The sequence below is a fragment of the Eleginops maclovinus genome, chromosome 15, assembly GCF_036324505.1.
Source record: "Eleginops maclovinus isolate JMC-PN-2008 ecotype Puerto Natales chromosome 15, JC_Emac_rtc_rv5, whole genome shotgun sequence".
Lineage (NCBI taxonomy): Eukaryota > Metazoa > Chordata > Actinopteri > Perciformes > Eleginopidae > Eleginops > Eleginops maclovinus.
The window spans coordinates 17,721,043-17,744,199 of NC_086363.1; the positions used below are offsets into that span (position 1 = coordinate 17,721,043).

The 23,157-nt window shown below is 38.8% G+C and overlaps 1 protein-coding gene across 3 annotated transcripts in view; it reads right to left on the reverse strand.

The window, feature by feature from the left end:
• Nucleotides 1-1,106: 1,106 nt before the first annotated feature.
• Nucleotides 1,107-23,157, reverse strand: part of cnih3 (cornichon family AMPA receptor auxiliary protein 3) — a 74,027-nt gene continuing 51,976 nt past the window's right edge. The window contains exons 4-8 of one of the 3 annotated variants that reach the window (XR_010167473.1): nt 16,139-16,251; nt 10,015-10,158; nt 9,459-9,514; nt 8,395-8,441; nt 1,107-3,519 (exon numbers count right to left, since the gene is read on the reverse strand). Coding sequence is in view for 2 of the 3 variants with exons in the window: in XM_063901599.1 (XP_063757669.1) it covers nt 3,489-3,519; nt 10,015-10,158; nt 16,139-16,251 (288 nt within the window). In the remaining variant the exon portion in view is untranslated. The remainder of the gene's footprint in view (nt 3,520-8,394; nt 8,442-9,458; nt 9,515-10,014; nt 10,159-16,138; nt 16,252-23,157) is intronic. The other 2 variants (XM_063901600.1, XM_063901599.1) reach the window with 2 other exon arrangements.

Sequence of the window (23,157 nt, forward strand, 5' to 3'; positions counted from 1 at the left end):
ATAACAAAGGGAACAATTCTGCTGAAGAAAATGTGGAAAAGTATCATGTATGTTTGCCACAGATCTTATTTTTCTGAAATATTTCAAAAATCCTACGGGTTTATCCCATTTCCTTTTGTCGAAGGAGCCCTTGGAATGCTAACTTCACTAGAATGACAAGAATAACAACAATGAGAAACCATTGTGATTAATAACTATTTTAGTACTTTTTTTCATGGATACAGCTTTACTTGAATTTACTTTTGATGGAGTCATTTTACATTCTGCATTACTACTTTAAATTAAAGCTGCAAATCAATAGTTTTATATTAACAGTGGTCTTAATGTATGTGTGATGCTAAAGGGGTTGCTGATTGTCCAAAGGATGCAATTACTTGAGTTGTTTTTCGTACATAGGTCTTTTTCTACCTTTGAGTTCATTATTCTGATTTCTGGCCCACCACTTTACAATTTGGGTTCTTTTTCTATTCTCTTATCAATGTCATTTCTAGCTACATAAGGCATTAATGTGATTACTCATGATAAATCAAACGTTTAAAATGCTTGTATTTACTTGTTCTCGGCAGGATTAAAATAAATGCACGTTGCAATAAATAACTGCATAAAAAACTAAAGTAATTTCTAAAATATTGACATTAAGTCTGACAAACCTGCTGTCTTGGTGCAGTTGTCATATGTCATGGATTAGGCGTGCCAAATGCCGATACACTGAGGTAGTGATAGTTCTTACTGATGTCCATGGTTTCCTGCCAGTGATGGCCTTCTTTGCCTTTTCACTGCCATGCGATTCTTGGTAGACAACCACGCTGGAATTACGAGAGGAAGTTGCAGTGAAATCTGGTGATGTGGTTAATTTGCGTTAATACTTTTTAACATTGACAGATAGTCAATACACATTATTAGTCAAATCTACCACCAACTTCTTCCTTTGTTGATTCCACGTGCTGTTTTATGCATTTCCTTCTCAAGGAACATGTTCGAACACAATAGGCTATATGAAATAGTGTGATAAGTGGGTACACAGTAGCTACGTTGAAAAATAAAAACACCATACGATTTTAAAATACTTTATTTCATAAACAATATCTAAATTCAACTTGGTCGGTCACATACACAATAAGGATAGAAAATGCTTGAATTAGAAGAAGAGAAAACAACAAGAACTGGGCATTCCTATCTGCTTTTTGAAGGGCAGCTTACAAAGTGAGCTCATTGTGTGAAGATGATGGTGAAGATCTACAGGGTGGCCTGGTAGTTAGAAAACTGTGCTACACATGGAAGATTCAGGTTCAAGCCCCTGTGTCTCTGAGCAAGATGCTTAATTTGTTCCAGCTTCGGGGATGGTGATCTGTAGGTGAGTTTGTCCTGTGAGGTACTTTCTTTCTGGTAATCATTATACAGTTAAACCTCAATCTACTCAGACAGATCTCATGTATCACCTGCTACAGTTGCTTTTATTCAAATCACACAGAAAGACGGATCAATGCTCGGTACCTTACGCAACTTCATCTTTACTACACATGCTGTCTTAGGGCCTGTGTCCACAGAGCGTACTTTTCTGACCGCCATCATCTTTTTCAAATGTGTATATTAAGGTAGTGAGAGTATGCCGTTGCATGCAACCGCCATAAAGAAACGTTGGAGTTTTTCCTGATTGTTTGTGAGGCTGCTACGAGCGCTTCAAGTTGAAAGTGTTACGACTTTTCACCGTGAAAGACTTAGCATGTTTCTGTGAAAAATGTTCCATTTTTTTCTGTGAACGTGTTTGTGGTTAGATGTCTAAAAACGACGGTTGCTAACAAGTGACTTAACAGAACTTCTAAATGTCATTTAGCCAAAAATGATCAGCCTTATACTCAGCGGTGGTGATGCCATGCGACCAGGATGTAGTTTGATTATAGCCTAATGCTAGCACTTTACTTCTGACGACTGTTTTTACTCTTCAAAAATCACCATGTCGAGTTAATATATAGAAAAATGATCCTGGTGAACGTTGTTAAGTATTATAAATGTGTCAGTCACAATATTTACTTCCTGCAATATACTGATATGAAATGGGGAAATCCAATTGCTTTTAGCAGAGGGAGCCTTTGCTATACTTACTCGCAGGTCCACCTACTAAAATAGGTCCTCACTGTATGACTCTTAGGTGAAAAAACAATATGAAACAAATATGTATTAGCACTTTCAGATTATAAAATACAAATGGACGATGCTAGTCCAACGGCGGTGATACGTCATAGAACAACGCTAAGAACGTTTGTCTGATAAAATGCTGGGTGGCGGCTCTGCCAGAAAAAGCGCTATGTGGACACAGGCCCTTATCATGGTGTGGTTATATTAGAATATCATATTTAATTTAAGGTAGATAAAGGAGGCAAACTATCAATATCTCACAAATAGACAATAATAAATTAATTTCAATACTGAAAGATAAATCTTTTGGTTCATGGTGTAAATCGAGCTAAAAAAGATTCACATTGTCTCCCCATATTCAAACTGGGCTGGATAGTTCTTTACATATTGGAAGACCTTCACCTGTGTGGCTAGACTATCATAATTTATCTCTAATATAGCCAAATATTGCAGATATTGTGCAAGACTCTATTTGTGCAAAGAATATGTGCTCCTCTACTATCAAAAAATTGGACAGGTTTTAGCTTTTAAGTTTGAGAAAAGTTTTCCCACAATAGAACAACACTAGGACGACACTAAGAAGGCATTTGCTGTATAGGATACCTTTTGCTGTACTTCAATTAGAAATGCCTTTTGTTAAAGAATACACCAAAATGCACACGTCACAAAAGCCATTCACGTAATGTTAGAAAGAAAATCCCACAGGCCATGGACAGTGTGTGCCTTTCAGTGGAAAATATCGTCTCCTCGGGTGTTTCCAACCAAAGCGTTCTCCTTTATGTACAGTGTTATCTGTCCATGCAGTCGTCCATGTATCCCTCGTGTCTGACTCACCAGTGAAGCTACGGTTGGCGAGGCATCGAGAAAGGATGACTGAGGGTCGGTGAGCCGTGCTGGGCCGGACAGTGCTTCACCATGCTGTGCCTGAGACAAACTGTGCAAACGCTACTGTGCTCTTTATCCTCTGGGGCTACCAGCGCTGCAACTTTACAGTATGTACGGTACCACTTCAGAGGAGGCTGTGGATATATGTGTGTGTGTGTGTGTGTGTGTGTGTGTTTGGTTCAAATGTTGGCCAGGCAGTGATTTACTTGGGTCTAGCTATGACCGGTCTAACTGTAAACAAGACTTCAGTTTTTATTTACAGACAAGCAAGAAACCTTCCTTCTTAAGGGGACAGAGCAGGTAAAAAAATATTAGCCCCTGTTGAGCTCATTGTTTGGCTTTGCAGCAAAAAAAACCCAACATTTTTATTTCTTCTATTTCCTGTCTTTCAATTCTAGACCGAAACAGTGGTGGTCTGTATTTCCAGAGGCGTTTTTCCTTCTCTCCAGTTGCTGATAAATCAGTTGTTATGTTGAGGTAACCAAGGAGTAGATCATACTGAAACACAAGAAGAAGAAGAAACAGGAAATGCCAAGTAAATAAACACCCAGGCAGACAGAAGGTGACAAAGTGGTAATTAACAATTCAAATAATCTCACAACCTGAATTAAGATATAAACACATGACTGTGTGTGTGTGTGTGTGTGTGTGTGTGTTCAAACATTTCATTGATCCATAGTTAGTATTCCTGCTGATTCATCTCTACACTTGTCTGTTTATGTCCTTAGAAGTTCGAGGCTCCGGAGCGGACTTATTTATCTTAGCTGCTGACAGCAAACTTTTATATGTGATTTCTCTTTGAAGCTTTTCTGTCATGATCTGCATTTTCAGGGTAAGGCTACTTCTCCATTTAGATCAGCCCTGCATTACAACGAGGCAAGGGGCTGCTGTGTTTGTTGGGTTAGTTTAAGAGTACCAATGAGACAATGACATCCAATTCAGCAGTGGTAGCAGTACTCCGATTTTAAACTTTAAAAGTAGCTGTACTAAATTGTAAAAATGCAAGTAAAAGCCTTGCATCCACATCTTACTCACGTAAAATCACAAAAGGATTAGCGACAAAATATACTTAAAGTGCTACTCATTATGGCCCGTTACAGAATCGAATATTAAATGACTGAATTATGAGTATTAACGTGTCTATCACAGCTGATGAAGGTGGTTTTAATAACTTTATATACTGCTGCTGCATATCTTAACCTTTAATTGAATGTCAATGTTTATTTAAAGAGGACATAGCATGTTCCTATATAAAACACATATATAACAGACAACAGGACAGGGAAAACCCCAAAAGACTGTGGAAACGTTGACACTGAATGCAAAGAAAAAGTTGATAAGCATCATGTAATGCAATGAGCAAGTTCATAGCAAGCTGTGAAGCACAAATTGCTGCAAAGTGACAAAAACACTCGTTTTCTTTTAGGGTAAACCTTTGGCAGAGATGAGCTCAGGTTCTCATAAGGTGAATATAAAACTGTTTACTTTTTTTTATACTAGTAACAGAGACTGTGAGGTTAAGCTGAAAAAGAGATTGATTGCAGGACTGCATGAAACAATAACCATAGCCCAAAGCACAGATTGGGGATCCAACACTTGTGTCACGGAGCTGAGACTTGACGAGAACAGATCAGCACTTCGCTGACAGTAACTGATGATTCCAAACATTTGTATTCATCCCTGAGGTCTTTCCGCGCTCTTAACACCTCTGATAATCTCTGCTGCTGAGAAGCCTGTAAATATATTCTGTTGACTCACGCATATCCATGCACGGAGAGGAAAGGGGTAGAGGATATATGTGAGGAGAGGGAGAGAGAGATCAAGAGTGAACGGCTCCTCAGAGACCTGACCTCCTCCGAGAACCGGCTTCATCATTAGTAGATGGACTTGTAGCTCTTTAAATTACAGCTCTTTGACTTCCGCAGCCTAATTACACATTAACTAAACATAATGTATGCTAAGATAAGAATTTTCATATGAGATCCTGCATCAAAGAGGAAAACTGACACTTAAGGGGAAAAATAAAGCTGTTTAATTTGCTAAATATTCATGATTATTTGTTTTCGCTTTTGCACATATTGCACATTTTTATTTTATTAATAGCTATAACATTCAACCAAAACATATATTATTCCTTTTCAAAGGCTTATGTTAAATTAACATTTTTTCCGTAGAGCAAAGGCTAAAGAAGAAAAATCAGTGTAATTATGTATGTAGGCTTTATCTTCCATTCCATTCAATTGTTGTTGAACAGTAAGCCAATTTGAAAGTGTGATAATACCATTTCACATATTTTCGAACATTCTGATAACAATTTACTGGTTATAGCGTTTTACTTTATTGCATAGTGCTGCTCTGGATGGTTAATGTGTACAAAATGTGCTTAAAAATATCATTTTTCTTTCTGGAATTCTATGGCTTCATATTGCTTTCCATGGTTACATACACATACTCAATAGTTGTTCTCATTATTGTGTTGCATCAGTGTTAATACTGTATGCCTTATACTTACAACAGTTGTGCACTATCTTCACAATGCTGACGTTGAGCTAACTCATCACAATAACATGCTGACACTGATCTTGTTACTGTGTTTACCGTCTTAGTTTAGTCTGTTAACATGCTAACATTTGTAATTTAGCAGAACACATAAAGCACAGCTAAGGCTAATTGCAATGTCCTTAGTTCTTCAGGTCACAAAACAAAGTATTGTACGGAGTGAAACCCTGATGAATGGGCTAGAGGAAAAGTTCATTTTAATCAAATTATCAATTCATCCTTAGGTGAATATGGATGCACATAACATTTGTAATGGTAAAGATTCAAGAATTTTTAGCCATAACCTAAACCTCTGTGAAGATCCCCATTCAGAACCAAAGAGTTGATAGACTCAAACTATTGATACATATGCAAGTTAAGAGTTATTCCAATCATTGAGAGATTGATCACTCCTGAATATTTGTCAAGAAAAGTCTCGCTACACTAGTGCTCATGATTGAACTACAAAAACAACCAATTCCTAATGGTGGTGTTTTATGGTGTCTTTGGTAAGTTTATTGCTTCATCGATGTGAAATCTGAAATAATCTGCAGCCAGGAGTTAGTCAGCCAATGTGGGGGTCCAACAATATGGACATAAAAAAAGGGTCCTGGACTGCCAATGGTTTTAATCAGCCAAACCAAATGGGTTTTTCCTACCAACCTAGAAATACCAACCGTGGCATACATTTATATTTAATCTGGTCCTTTTTCCTCTGGTCCATCGGCAAACACATACACTTTGTTGCACATTGTTATACAAGTGAAAATGAACACATTTGCTTCTGATTCACTTGTAGTACTGTATATATTTTTCCGATGACTGACCACATATTGGTCCACAGTACAGTAAGTGTACTGGTGAAGAACACAATATGCATAACTAAATTAGACCTAAATTAAGGATTTATATCAAAGTCCCTGCCCTACCCTTGTGAGTGTGCTTGTGTAAGCAAATAGAAAGGCCAAATATTCATGCCTGGAAAGATGTAAAGAACAAAAAGTACTATACAAAGGTTAGACAACATGCTACCAACATTTTTGACGACAGGGGATAAAACAGGAATCCTGTACACATATTGCAAGGGAAAACTACACATCAAGTTTGACACAGCATCCCTGTGACAGAAAGTTTAGGATAAGAAAGGTAAAATGTTGAGAGGTTAAAAGGTCACATTCTAGGAAGACATCCTGAGTCAGGCCGGTCTTCATTATTTTTATCTGGTATCAGAGGAGCTTCAATTTAGGAGGAGCCAGCAGAGAGCTCACCTGGGGCAGAGGTAGAATTGATAACTTCTCTTCTAGTATTTTTATTTGACACAATATGACACAGAGTGGTGCAGTGATGCAGTATTTTTGTAGGCCGACTGAAAGTTGGTGTAGATAAAAAGCAATGAGATTTTTTTTAATGGATTACGGATTGTTGCAGGGAGGATCTCTGGTAAGGGATAATTCACACCACTTTAAAGTAAAAAGCTAATGTCGCACTACAAACAAACTATATAACGGTCGCATTGCTATGCCTCACCACCGCAAAGCTAATGGCCGGCGTGATGACATTTTGTAGTCTAATTTAGTCACTAATTAGCAACGGATGTTTTTTGTGAAACATAAAAGCTTCGGATATTCACCAGTTAGCTATTTATTGACATGATTTACGTCCTTGAACAAAAGGTGAAAATAACTTTAGGTTTTGGTAATCTTAGACCTTATTTCAGGCATCTGACCCAAAAATATGTTCAAGAAACTGGAAGTGGCAAAATCCTGACACATTTCAGGGTTTTAGGATTTTTTCCTGCACCACTCTTTTGTACACAGGTTTCTTATCATTCCACAAACGTAGTCCAGTATTCGAACCAATCTAAAAAAAAAGGATTAAGCCCAGGTCAGCTCAGTGCTCTTTACGGCTTTCCTTCTGCTTTGCCCAAAACACAACCGCTTTAGATTCCAGTGTAAATCTGCTCCACTAAGCGACTAAAAATGATTTTCAGTCACCCGGGTGGGGACGGGAGTGCTCAGGTGTGTTGACACTGCCTGAGAGGGCATGCACACTTTCATTATGTGCATACATGAGGATTTTTGCCTGTGTGGGTCTGTGTCCATTTGGTGTGCACAATTGGATGTGTGAAGGATCTTTAGAACACAGATGCAGGTTAGAGGAGTGTTGAAGGGTCAGTGTAGCAAGGCAATAACACAGAAAAAAGCCCCAATGAGCAGGTTTCAGGCCAATTCACTTTCAATACAACCAGTTCTAAAACCCTACTGTACTTATCCACAATTTAATATTGGTTTACTGTTTGTACTGACCACTTGATGTTGCTCTGCAGCCATTACACATCAATAGAATGACCACGTTAGGATCACACATAAGATCATTAAGAGCCTAATTTAGCACACATGATCATTTCACTGTTTAAGGATTTTCTACAACCTGAGATGTGGTTGTGTACATTTTCTTTTTGTTATGATAACTTAAATCACCAATGCAATTCCTAAAAAAAGATCTGGATTTATGGCAACACAACTAAAACCCCATCTGATATTTAATTAAGTTGCATCATAACTTAGAGCTGGCTAAAATTAGAAAAATAATTATGCGTACTACACCATTGCATTTTTATTTGGTGACACCTCAGTTGAAAATACATACTAGAAATATATAAAGTAAAGAGGTACATTTAAAAGCATCATCACTTATATGAAGGCCAGGAATCCTTTGTTAAACAAACCAATATTTTCATGTGATATATGAATGATTTCATAGTTATAATATATTTTGCTCTGATAGTGACATGAAAGTAAATTAACCATCGCCCTGCTCCGTAGAGTACTGTACCTCGCTGCTGCTGCTGCTGTCGCCAGGGTTCTCTAGCGCAGCATAAGCTAGAGCAGACAGGATGGAGTGAGATGGAGAAGCAAGATGGCACAAGTTAAACAGTATGGTTTACAACTACATACAAATTCAATATTTTCAAAATTTTCTGAAATGCTTATAAGAAAGGTATGTTAAGTTGGCAATCTAAAATTAGTAGTTTTATAGAAATCCACCTTACAAGTGTTTTGTGTTTTGAACCTACTTAACAGGTGACTATCACCTGATCGATGTAGGGATAGGTATGACAATGGATGAGATACTTTATTCTATTCCACTCTTATATCCATGACTACACCATACCAGGAGTAAGCATATTATAAACTCCATGTCTTGACTTTTATGAATCCTTAAAGAAATGTTAAAGAAAAATATGCCATGTGATAGAGAAGAGATTTTCGAAAATATTCAAAACCTGAAAACTTTAATATAGCTGTGAGAAGAAGGTGCTTTCACCAGGGGAATGAGGGTCAGGTATATCGCAATAAAAGAACATTGCAATTAGTCCAAATGCTACTTGTTTTTAAAACCAAATTCTGGCTCCATTGCTCATGATGTTGCTTTTCTACCTGCGTGTTAAAGCTGTGATAAACATATTGACATCACTCTTAACAAAGTACCTACCTTCATAAAAAAGACATAGCAACAGCACACCGTTTCTGTGCAAGGATAGGACTGGCCAGCATGTTTCAAGTGTTTACTCACAGCCTTATCACGCATCTAAAAGAACAACTCCATGTTAAAGTTGCAATCCTTTTTGGAATCATTTTTCATCAAGAATTCTGTGCTGATGCTGCCACTAAAAGCTAAAATCTGTAACCAACACAGCTCCACAAAAATCCATTTGAATCTTAAATCCATATAGTCACAGCAGCCTTTCATGACATGTAAACTCATCCCCTATACAGATCAAGATCAACTGTGTCCATATGGAAGATCATTTGGTTTAATATTTGTTTTGAGAATGAAGCTATTCTGTCTAGATTTACTACCACAGAATAAAAGGTAAAACAAAAAAAGGATTGTACCTTTAAGTGTTTCCATTGAAAAGTTCTATTAGAGGGATATATCCAGGTTCCACACACTGCAGCACCCACATGACACAAGGAACAAGAATCCGGAGTGATTAATAACAGCATTATAAGACAGGAAACAGGAACATTATGCACTATTATCATCAAACATGTCATCAAAAACTTAAGTGAGACCATTTTTTACCAATGTATAGTAAATCTCTCCCTCTGGTAGTGTTTCTCAATGAAGTAAAGAATCAAATCCTCGTAACATCACATGCATTAGCAGGAGTGGGCATTAAAGTAAACCGAGTTAGTCTGATAGATCTATGGTATGTTAATAAACTTGCATGTGATTGCCAGAGAAATGGTTGCTTTATTCAATGATTTGCACTCACTTTGCTTTATCGGAAATAAAACCAAGTGAAATAGAAATTGGGTTTGAAAAAGAAAACATTTGAGTGCTCTTTATTACAGTTGAATAGCTTTTTTACTCTGTAATAATTCAGATTAATGTAATCTCTTTACATGTAATCCAATTATCATCCAACACCGCCCACCACATGCTCACCAGTAAAGATAGTAGAAGAAGGACAGGACGAAGAAGGACAGCTTGCACCACGCCTCCTTTAGGCAGAACTTGAGCGTGTCTCCGTTCATGACGGACGCTGGGTCGTAGAGCAGCTCCTTAGTGTCCGTTGGGGAATGGAAGTACCTACCACAGAGGGCAAAGACCACATCGCGGGTAGTTGACCCGTTCCAGACCCCAAAGAGGGGCGAACGGGGGAAGATAGGGGGTTGGAGGTAGGTGGGGGAGATGATGGGAGGAAATGGGGAAGGAGATAGTATGGAAAAAGATGGCATGATGAGTTATGGATTCACCATCATGCAGCAGACGTGAGCGAAAATGGAAGTTGAATATGTTCGTAACCCCGTTTCCAGAACACTTCAAATAGTCCATGGTTTAGCAACTGTCAAGCTCTTGACCCCTCCACATTCTGAAGCAGGTTTCTGAGTAAAATTAAGAAGTGTCTTAATCTGTCCTAACATTGGCTTTTCATTTTAGCATGCTTGCTAGCTTGGAATCTCCTTTAGTAGACTATTGATGTCTGTTTCGCATAATTTTAAATACATTCGCTGTGTGTAGTTAAGTTAGGTGTACCAATGACAAAATGCACTAAGAGTACCCACATGGTTCAGTCATAATGGTAAACAAGTTGAGTGTGGAACGCTGGACAAGTATCGCCCTTAACAACCTCCATCTTCGCTAGGTAGCGGAAGTTACGGGACCAGCTGCAATTGTGGTTACTCTAGTACACAAACTACTAAACAAATACAAGTTTTCACTATGCTATGTACCACTAAACAAGTGTAATGAAGCAACCATTTTTTAAAAGGGTTAATTTTATAACCTGTTAAGATCTGGTACCGCAAACAATTGTTGTTAGCTAGCTAGTTTGCAATCGTCTCATCGGACGAAACCACTGCAGCTGGGTGCGTTTTAAGACAACACTGCATGGTTGAAATGTACACACTACACATATGTTGACAGTGTATGACATGGCAGTGTAGGCCTACTAAGAAAGCATCTGAATTGAGACGCAGTTATTTTTAAAGCTTATCATAAGCTAATTGAGCTAATTTGTGGGAATACAGGTTATGTCATAAAAACCCATATCAGAGTTTACAATAAGATAAGCAGCAGCCTTCAAAGCCTGCTTTACCTGCCCCAGAATGTTATTGTGCACTGAGTATCCCAACACTATTTCTAGCTTGCCATCTAGTTCATGATTTGGTCACAAAACACTTACTACACAAATGTTATGTTGAAGTTAAGATACTCACTTTTAATTGTATCCAGCATCGGTTTAAAGGTATTGTTGTTATTTCACAGATGTCTACTGTGTGCCTGCAACATTAACCATGTTTGTCTGTGCAGGGACTAAAGTTAAACACAATATTTCCACAGACACAGTTTTTAATCAACTCAAGTTAATGAGGAATAGCTAACTGGATTTGCATAAACTGTTTAAGTCTACAAAATATGTAAGTGCAAAGCTTGACAGTAAACAGTAAATAAGGGCGTATGTGAAACTTTCTTCCACTTATTTATGATGAATATCTCGATAGGGGGTGATGGGTTTAACTTATCTTGTGGTGCAAGAAGTTAAAAGTTCCCAACAAGTTCAAATTCAAATATTTGAATGCATATTCAAACATATTTTCAGCCAGGTCAAATTTGTTGTATCAAGGCTTGGGTTTGTTCTTTAAGTCAGTAAGCACAGTAATTGAATAACAACTGTGATGCATAGAAAACGACTTTATCAAATGTTCAACTAAAGATATTCTCACATGTTAACTCACATTTATCACCTCATTTAAAACCTGAAGGGGAAATCAACCCTATAATAGAATAAACATGTGTTGATGCTATGCGCTTAGCAAAACCAATATTTGTAAACACAAACAGCTCTCTCATGGAGCAGTGAAACTTGAAAATGTGCTTAATAACCAAAAGAGAAAACCTGGCAGTGATTAATAGCAGAGCAGGTTTGGGAATTGCGGGGCTTTTCCTGTAGCTTTTACATCCCAGTGAGACTTACTTCTGCGGGGCTGTTATAATTAAACAGGAAATATGTCATACAAAAAATGAGCACTCAAAGAAAGTCGCTATGAGAATATACAGACATAGAAAGGGAGTTGCAACTGCTACCTGTTAGTTTTAGAGAGAACTGTTTATATCCTTATACATGATTGCCTCGTTAGTTTATATTTGGGGGGGGATTTGCCTTTCATTGAACCCAGAACTGACACAAATGAACAGGATTCTTTAACAAAGGAAAATTGTATGTTAATGTAAGACCAGTTAACTGTAGACCAGTTGCATTAAGATAGTTTGTCCATACAGCCCATCACCGAGAATTCAAATGATGCTTTGCAGGGTTTTATGGGTAATGCAGTTCAGCCAGGAAGCTAACATCATTATGCATGTGGTCTGTTGGGTCATAAAACTAGCTAACAGATGGTTAATGCATGTCCATATTGTATGTGAATTCACATACAGCTCTGGAAAAGTTAAGAGACCACTCCAAATATAAACAAAAAAAACCTGCACATAATAAAACCAGAAACTGATAATGCTGCAGTGGTCTCTCCAGTCTTTCCGGAGGTGTATATTGGTTGTTCAAAGCCGTGAAATGATCACATACATTTGACTGTCATTCATGAATTGCAATGTACTTCACATTTCCATTTGTCCATTGATGACTCATGCATGTATGAAATCTTCAACAATGCACTTGAAAATGAGTCTTGATGTATTCAGCATAATCCACATGTATTTGCACAGAAGATACATGCATAAATGACTGATGACGAGGTAACAAGGTTAGCGTTCAGAAAACATACTACAGTATACAGTTAGCTTGTAAATTGTTAACAAAAACAAGGAACTACAATTCCCCTGAGACAAGCCAACAGAAAGACAAGAAGGGAACATGTTCATGTCCCAACAGATTCTTGCCTCACATCATAAGCATATACATTAATCTATGTGGACAATCTTCTAGAGTATGAAAAATAAACACACACACACACACACACACACACACACACACACACACACACACACACACACACACACACACACACACACACACACACACACACACACACACACACAAGAACACGCACACAGACTTTGAAACCGATTCAGCTGGCAACTAAAGCATTTGAAGAAACGAAAGCACAGCATGGCCAGCCTCTCTTAGAATTCCCCTTTACACAACCACACACACATATGGAGAGCTTTTAGTCGTGCAAAAAAGTATTATTAATTAACAGGGAAATGTCCCTCAGGAGTGGACCAGCCAGGTTTCTTTACTGAGGTCTGGCACATCGTCTGTTTGCCTGCGTGTTGCTATTTATGCAAATGTAATGTTCAGATCTGAAAAGCAAAAAAGCCAGGACAAAATATTTCTATCTGCTAACTTGCTGAAGACAATGAAAATGTATCTGTTCAGGATGACCATCGAGCCCATCGTCATGACTCTGAGGATAATTAATGCTCGATTCCATCATCGTCTCGCAGGGTGCTATACCAAACTCCTTCACAGGGTACCAAATCTATCCAGGAAGAATCACCCAACAATACAGCAGATAAGGTAAGCTCCTAATCCAATGAGGTTCTTGATTTGCTGGCCAGTGTTTCCTTGCCAATTGTGAACTCATTTGAGATCTTATCCCATGGAATCCTTTGAGGGGTGGAAAGCTAATCTTTACGGATTCCCCGGTAAGGGACACTGACTTCAGTCTCGAAAATCTTGGAATTGCAATGGGAAACCACAGACTTCAGCAAGGTTTTGGTGAAGGATTTAGATCGCACATTGATGATGTGGAGGATTGGAGGGTCATTGGAGTCATTGTAGTTTGCCTGTTCACCTACAGGACAGCTGATACAGGTCTGGCAAATATAAAGGAAAAGAGTTGGAATACACAAGACTATGAATTTGGCCAACGTCAATTTGAGAGTGCATAAATGTATAGTGTTCATATGTAATTTGGATCCTGGTGAGTCTAAATATGTTACTGTGTTCTGGATTTAAAACGTCTTTTACCATTTGAATTGATTGGTCTGTGCTCAAAGGCGCAGTTCACAAACATATTCTCTTAGTTGATACAGTATACGTATATACATCTTAGGTCCAGCTAAATAGAGTTAAGCACATATTCAGTCTGCACGGATTACCCTCTGTATGAACTTCACTTCAGTTAAAATAGCATGAACACTGATGTTTAATTTGGAGCCATGGTTTTATTTCTGAGAAATTAAGAGACTCACTTGGAATGAAAAAAACATCAGCTACAAATAACTCCTGTACGATTTTAAAACCATTGCTGAATTTCTGGGCAACTAGGAGACGTGGTGAAACACATGTCTGAAAAACAAGTCCATAAAACCACAACAGGAAAATGATGTCATGTTAATGCAATGTATGTAAGCATATAAGGAGCATGTGTATATCTGAAGGGTTTGGTTTTAATGCATTTAAACTCATTTGAATCCACTGGTTACAGTATCTGGTCCTGTTCTTCAAACACCCAGGGATTAATAACAGTTTTGATTTAGTTTTAGGGGAGGCTATAATAGTTTTGGTTTTATATCCAGGGTTCAGAGATATAAGCTTCTGAGGGTTGAAACGCAATAGGAGGTTAATTGAAATGAATTTGTGACAAATTGCTCAGGAGTAGGGGTTGTGGATGTCTAATACTTGGGCCTTTGGGGGATCATTAACAGAAAGTTGATATGGATTAATTGAGTTACACTTTGGGCTACAACTTGCCCTTTGTCGCCTCCCCAATAAACCACAGATAACTGGTCGATTTATTGTATTACTTTATTTTATAAGTTATAAGGAGGGTCCAACTTTCCATGATTCCAAGTTTATGCATGAAGTTCGAATATGGTCGCACAATAGGCGCATTTAGGCACGTTAATATAGGCACTACATCCCAAACATCTGCTTGGCTACATAACTGAAGCAGGCCTTAAGGTGTTGGTTTTCCAGGCAACAATAAGTATTTTGAACCAAGTTTCAAAGTTATCAAGCTTTGCTGGCGTTTTAAAGTAGCCCTCCCAGCAACATCTGCCAACTATTTAAAGAATCACATGTGCATATTGACTCACAAGCGAGAAGCTAAGATTAAATTCACACGTTCACACAAACCCATCCATATAAGTTGGTGTGATACATACTAAGCAGTGTTTCCGTCCCGCCCTCTCCTCTGAATCACCTTGTCAATATCAGATCTCTCCCCTATCATTCACTCTACTCCCACCCTCCTGCCTCCTGCCACTTCCCTCCGTCATTTTGCACCCTACTCAATCTATGTCTCCCTTCTTATCCTTCTCCTCTCATCTCTCAGCTGTGCAGGAAGCTGCATCTGTGGCCGGTGGGCATCTGGCAAAGCCTCCAATTAATGAGACAGCAAGATGTTTTTCTCTCTTCAGCTCTCCTCTCCACTCAGTCTGTAACTTCAACCAGCTGAGCACATGAGCTTAACCCAATCACGCTGCCAGCAGACTACATCTAACAAACACTTGAGGAAAGAAAAGGAACAAAGACAAAGAAGACGCAACTGAAGAAATCTTAAGATCAGTGAGAGGAGAAACAGTTTTTTGGAAATTGCCTTTGAGAGTCTTGTGTCAGATAACTGATTTACTTGCTTTGAACCAAGCATTTTCTGGTGAACATTTGTATGTACATCCTCAGAAAATAACGCCAGCCATCTTCAAGGAATACACGTGGAGAGGTAGATCGGCATGGGATTTAAAAACAGCAGAATAAAAAACCAAAAGAACATTTGTTCCTATAGAAGTCTGCGTTAAGTGAAAACGCAGATGACTCTCCATGCCAATGTTTTGACACTTCTCGCTGTAGGAATTTATATTTGTTTCGAATAGGAACATCATTCCTGGGAATACTAGAATCGTAGCCACTTGGCAACACATAAGCATTGGCAAAAGCAAGCCTTCTTGTCATTAAAAATACAATAGATTGTTCTGCTTATTCTAATATATGATATATTCAACAAGGACAAGCCTAACCCTAACCCTGAGAGCACACTTTCCATCCATCCATCCATCCATCCATCCATCCATCCATCAAACACACACGTATGAATTGCATAGTCACCTCCATGTGTTGTAGAAGAGGAGGGGGATGTTGAGGCCCACGGTCAGCCACTCCTGGGCACACAGGAACATGATGCAGAAGAGTCCATGGATGGAGTACTCTGGTAGCACCAACTAGGACCAAGGATGCAAGAGACAGAAGCAGAAGGAAGGGGGAGCAAAGAACAACAGATTATTAAGATGTACAATAATCCACTGATGAAGCCTTAGAACTGTCAACAGTGACATTTGTGCCATTACAATAACTGCATGAACTGACCAACATGAATAAACCAACACTTAGCGAAAGGGCAGATGGTGAACAGATGCCACATTATCATTTGTATGCCTCCAGGTGTAAGAAAACACCAACAAGTAGGAAGTATCATCATTGACATTTAAGACCTAATTACCTTGAATTTTCCACTGAAAATATGTCTATCTGCAAGTATTCCAAATGGCTTAATGCCCCCCATCTATTTTATGGAGAGCTTCACAATGGGAAGCACACACTTGTGGCATAGCTCCACATTATTATACTAACTGGAGGACTCGGTGCTCCTGATGCAGGATTGTAGGGTAAAGCATTATAGCGTAATATTAGGTTTTTTAGCATCAGCACAGCCAGCATATAAAGAGCAAAATCAGGATTTATTTGAAGTCCTTTCTTAGTCATGTTACAAATATAATAGCAATATGACTGCCCTTTAACTCTCCCTTCTGTGTCTGTTTATTATAATGATTAATGCATTTACAGACAACGACCATTATACAACATGCAAATAATGTGTAATGTAAATAACCTTTACATTATGTACATCCACCATTATTTGCTCTAAAGTCATAATTTTATGAGGAAAATATTTGACATTTTAATCCTTTAATGTTGTTGAAAACAGATTAGAGCAATGATGTGTAATTTGAGTGCTGATAACCTGAAGTTATAGGTTTCCCCTATAGCAACGTAATCCTATTATACTAAAAAGGGAAACCAGGTATATGATGTGTGAGTCAACATGAAGCAGCAGCTGGAGTACATCTGGCAACATGGATATCACCAGACAGCTGAGAGCAAAGCTCAGTCACGATGACGTGCTATAATCTACCTGTCCTTTAATCATAACAGTAATGCTCTGCACTGTTTTCTGCTGTATTTTCCCACATACACGGTCTGACCAAAACTGAACAACATCTGTGAGTCTGGTCTCAGGATTGAGACATGCGTCGTGGTGGAATAGTCTTTTCTGCTCAGGAAGGTTCCTTACAAAGTGAAAAGACCCAGAAGTACCTCCATGATAAGAGCTGAAAGAATCTGTTGAGATAGGAAAGGAGCTACAAAGCTTCCTTTATAATCTCTTTTAGTTTAGGATAGACTGGACCATCCTTTCTGAAAGGAAAGGAGATAATGTCCCACAGGTCTTTACTGCAGCTACTTTTAAAGTGAAGCACTATTCACAACCAATATAGACCTACAGATGTGCATCAAGTGAATTAAGATTCAGATTAAGATGTATGTTTATTAATGCCTGTGGGGAAAGCGTTTATGCAGCAACAGACAGAGATAACAAAAAACAGAACAGATTCAAACATATAAAAATATAAAAAGTAAAGACATAAAAATGACATACAGATAACGGGTTTCAAACAAACTGCTATGCAGAAAGTAAAATAAATGATGTCAGCATAAACACATTTGTAGTCGGTTTGTTAAACATATACACATGTATGTGTGCAGAAAGAAAGTGCAGTCAGAGTTATTGTTCAAAAGTGCACGCTTTATGTGCAGTCCGGGATATTATTCATTGAGTCACGTGGTTAAGCCCTAGTTGTGCAGCCTGATGGCTACAGGCACGAAGGAGTTTCCCAAATGACGGTGCTTATTAAGCATTTTCCATCTTACAGTATACTAGATCTTGCTGAAGTGTTTCATTTTTGATATTAGAACCTTTAAGACAAGGTTAAACCAAAAGATGAACCATGAACGTTACGCAATTTACAGTTAACAGTAAGTATAACTCAAACTATAGTAAGAAAGTAGTATTATTTACTGTTGTCCATGTCTGTACATTTTTTTAGATGTCCTTTTAATAGTCCATATAGATAAAAAAGAAAATGATTTTCCAACAGCAAACGCACGTCCATAACATCCACGGGCGTCTCATTAACGTCGTCCAACACGGTTTTCTCTTCCTGATTCTTGATGAATTCTCCTTCCCTTAACTCCATGACATTTGTCACTGAGGAAAAGTGGTCAGGAAGTCATAGGACCTGATTTTCTTTTAAATTGGACCACAGCCAAGGTTTAGGGAAGTTGCTCTACTTGGTTTTCATTGAATGTGCATCACAGATATCTGTAATGTCTAAGCAGCTTCTGCAGTGTTTACTCCACTCAACCCAGAGGACCACTCCTCCAGCAGCTTCTACATCACTTTTCCTTTTTGGCTGTATGGCAGATTGCAACCATTTTAGGACTTGGCATGCGACCGATAAAGCCTGACTTTCCAACCTGCAGAGATCTTGCGCCAGTCAGACTGTGCATTTCAAGTTGCTTGCCATGCAAACTACTGTGAACACCTGGATAACCAAAAATGTCTAAGTCCTCTGAAATCTGCTTTCCAATGACGCTGTTAATGTTATTCACGAAGAAAGCCACTGCACTACTCATGTATATTTAACAGTGTACAGGGCGACCCATTATGGTGCCGTTCAGGACCGCCTGGCCTTGAACATTACTGTATACGCTGCCATAACTAGGCGGTGTTCAGGATGCATAATTCAGATGGCTACATGCCTCATAATAACAGAAACACCTTTTCACTGAATATGTCTTTAACAGCGGGAGACAGGAAAACTGCTGCTAAGACTGCATTTAAATATATCCATTTGCCTTGACACGTACAGCAGGGTAGCTGCACTCGCACGCACGCACGCGCGCCGCACACACACACACACAAATGCTCTCCCCTCCCCACACAGACAAAAAGCTCATTAAAAACAAATAGTCACACTGAGCTTTACATTCTCCCTTTTCTGTCCCCTTCTTGTTCAAATCCCTAATGCATGTTGGCTGGCAGCACTCAGATGGAGGTACAAGCATGACACGCAACTACGCAGCACTAGGGAAAACATGAAACTTTACTGAAAACCTGATGTGAACACAAAACCGTGAGAACAGCCTTTTGTTCCTAAGTGGGCTTATAAGTATGGAAAATAACTGAAACAATGTCATACATGTTCTGCACGGAAGCATCTAAGATATAAATGCCAGTCTCCAATTATTTACAGGGTTTAAACCACCAGCATTACATGTCTTTAAGCATTATATATAGAGTGGTGCAGGAATGGGTCCTAAAACCTGGAAAGAAGTTAACATTTAAGCAATTTGGGCTCACTCGTCTGGAAGTCAACGTCTTTTTTTGAACGTATTATGGTTGAAATAAGACCTGTGGATACCATTCAGGTTTGTTCCGAAACATAAAATACATCAGTATATATCCCACTTCTAAATTTCCGAAAGCCTCTATGTGTCCAATTAACGGAGGTCACTAAACGTTATCACGCTTAATTTTAGCCGCCTTTAGCTTAGCGGTGGTAAAGCGCAGCCATGCCACTGTGATGTAGTCTGTTCACTTGTTACGAAAGCTTTTTACTTCTGGTGATTGAGTTTATGCTCCAAAAATCATAGAAGTGGTGTAATTATTTGGGGATTATCTGCTCAACCAAATGTCAGTATCATAAACGTTTGTTTACCACAGATCTTAATTTCTGCAATAATCCAAAATCAATGGAAGAATCCCATTGCTTTTTGTTGAGCCCTTACTTAGCTAACTTAAGGGTCGGCCTACACAAATATGTCATGACTGCATCACTTTATTTAGCTATTGATTGTTCAGTCAACCCCCACACAACTTGGAAATGACACATAACATCATGATATAAAGTGTTTGCTGGTGGGATTTAAAAAAAGATTATTGATGCTTGAAGATAGTGGGAACTCCTGCACATTACACCTTACTGGTGAAGCTTCTTGATGGCAGTTAAGAGAAGATTTGGCCGATTCCATGCATAGATGTACACACGTGCAATACATTTGACTTATTTAGGCTTTAAAGAACAGACAACACTAACAGTAACCGATAAATCTTCAGTCAAACATAATATGAGGGCACCATGGAACCATATTAGCGAAACTGAGAACAAAATCCAACTGTTTCCAGTTCTGAATGAAATAACAATGTTTGAACATAAACTAACATGATAACAATGCAGTTAGCCATTTCTCACATTCATATAGACCAGAAAGCTAGAATCCACACATATAATGAGAGCTTCACAGAGGGGTATTCTCAAAGGTGGAGCAATGACAATCTCGTCACAATTAAAGCAAATGCTGTCACCGCCTGCATTTCCCTTTTCGGAACACCAATATGTAACTCAGTGATTACCATGTGGCTCGACCTGAGATGTCTACTGTGGGGAGTCTCTGAGTCAACTGTTCCTTTATTAATTGGAAGGCATCTTCAAGCACTTGTTGTGTCTTCTGATAATATACACAATTTCCAAACCTTTTTATGGTAAAATGTAGATGGACTCCATTTACATAATAATTTCTATGTCTTTGCGACCCTTCAGAGCGTCAATCATTCACACATATTCACAGCAGAGGAAACAATACAAGGTGGCACCTGCCCCAGGAACCTACCTTCACACACATTTACACACCATTGGCTTTGCCATGAGAAGACATTTTGGTTTGAGTATCTTGCCGAACAGCATTTCGAGATGTTGACTGCAATATGTGGGGATTAAACCAGCGACCGTCTGATTGGAGAACAACAATCTACCTTCTTAGCCAGAGCCGCCTGCTTCTGTTACATGGAATTTGTTGAGGAATTCACGTATTCAAGAAACATTTATTTTCATTCCGCTGCATCCGCAGGAATGCAGAAACACCAATGAATCATCTGGGCAGATAAAACTGTCGGTATCAAAACATGAAAAAGACAATATCAATACTTTTCTATTAACCTTGACTACACTTGAGCACCAAGCATCATTCCCAAGCTATGTCCTGTCCAAGCTTCATATGGGATGCCACAATGGAGAAAAGTCACTATACAGAGGTGGGCACAAAGGTCTCTGATCTCCATTTGCTGGGTTTATGAACCTTCTAGCTTATTTTTCTGGTGTCACACACCAGGATTTGGTTGGGTAGTGATATAGCCTCAGGTCGTTGCTGGATTACTTAAGCCTCCTTCATGGCAATCCACTTTCGCAACCACTGTGCCATCGATGTTCTTTTCTCTGGCAGATCTGCTTGGTTGGTCAGATCGTCTGTAGGCAGTCAGCATTTCCTATCTTGTTTCTAAAATATAGGCAGGCAGCATAACGTCCCTATTTGCAGCTTGATTCTAATGTTACCACAACTCTTCAGTCACGGTCTGATGAGCAGTCGGGTCAATTTGTATAAACAGCTGTGTTTGTTAGAACTTATCACTTTTTAATTACATGTACCCTCGACACAGAGTGGCTTTGTCTCTGTTTACTGTCACAAATTAACTGGTTGTATTTTTCCGTCCATCATAACCGAAGCCACGCCAGGTCCCATACCCGACCTTGCAATCCTCCTGAGCATACTGTTTCTGTTTTTTTGTTCACAGCTCAGTGAGTGTGACGAAAATGCCTGTTTCTGGGAAAGAAAGCAAGCACACATGCATAATTAAAATGATATACAACTACATTGTTCACTGATGTCAACCCTGCCTTTGCATCCGGTAAACATGCTCACAGTACAGTAAAGTGTGTCTATGTTATGTGTGTGGGGCTATAGGAGTTTTTGTGTCTGCTGGGGTGTGTTGGAGCATATACTGTATATTCATTTCCCATGTTATTTTCTGCAATCAATCGCATACTGTCTATCATTTTTGTGTGTGTGCGTTTGTTTCCTGTGTGTGTGTATGTGTGTTGACAGAAGGACTCATCTGGGAATGTGCCTGGCTGGGACTGGAGATCTGTTTATCTGGCTGTGTTGCCCGCGGGCTGCCCTAACTACAAGTCTACCATGATACACTGCATCAGTGCACTTTAAAAACTTTGTACAGCTGCAGCATGATGTCTGCCGAACTGACAGAACTAACAACACTGTGGATGTTGGAATGCGGACGGATGTAAACAAACTTATGTTGCACGATTGGATGTATGTTACTTTTCAACTAAGACACAACACCACAACCGCTGACAATTGCTTTAAAGATAAATGAACACTTCTGTAATATATACCCAATGTAAATGTGAGAAATTAACTGTATTTATATGTATTATTATATATATTTTCAAGTCTTTACTGCAAAATGCACCTGCTTTGACATATACTCCCATTCACAATAACGTGTTTAAAGGAACAGGGTTGGTGTTGGGGTTAGGATAGCATACAAGGTGGCAACTGCCCAGAGGAAAGTTAATATTTGCACATACCCTTTGCCATCAGGATCTATGTGGGGTTGAGTATCTTGCCCAAGGACAAATCAACATGTTGACTGCAAGGGCTAGGGATCAATCGACCGACCAACATTCTAATTGGCAGACGACAACTCTACCTACTGATCCACAGTCACAAGTTAATCGTACCTTATCAGCAACTGTTAAAAGCTGGTTTTAGAAGGTTTGAACAGCTATCTAAAGTAAGGAAACACTGAAATGAAAATAACCAAATAATGATTCGAGGAAGTCAATATTGCCATTTCACAGGATTTTCATGTTTGATATGCACCACTGACTGACAGGTGCCGCAGGTGACACCAACCCATTCAATTCCACAAAAAATAATTATTTAAATGTAGTTTGCAGAGCCATTTAAAAAATGTACTGTATATTACCGACACAATCTGTCCAAGAGTACAGAAACTGACATGAGAAGCAATCCAACTCAAGTCAAGGGGACACAGAGGCTTTTTTCAATGTCTTAATCTTATCCGATATCCAATAAATATTTTGATATCTGATATATGATAAGGACATGGCTATCTGGAATAAATGCACGTG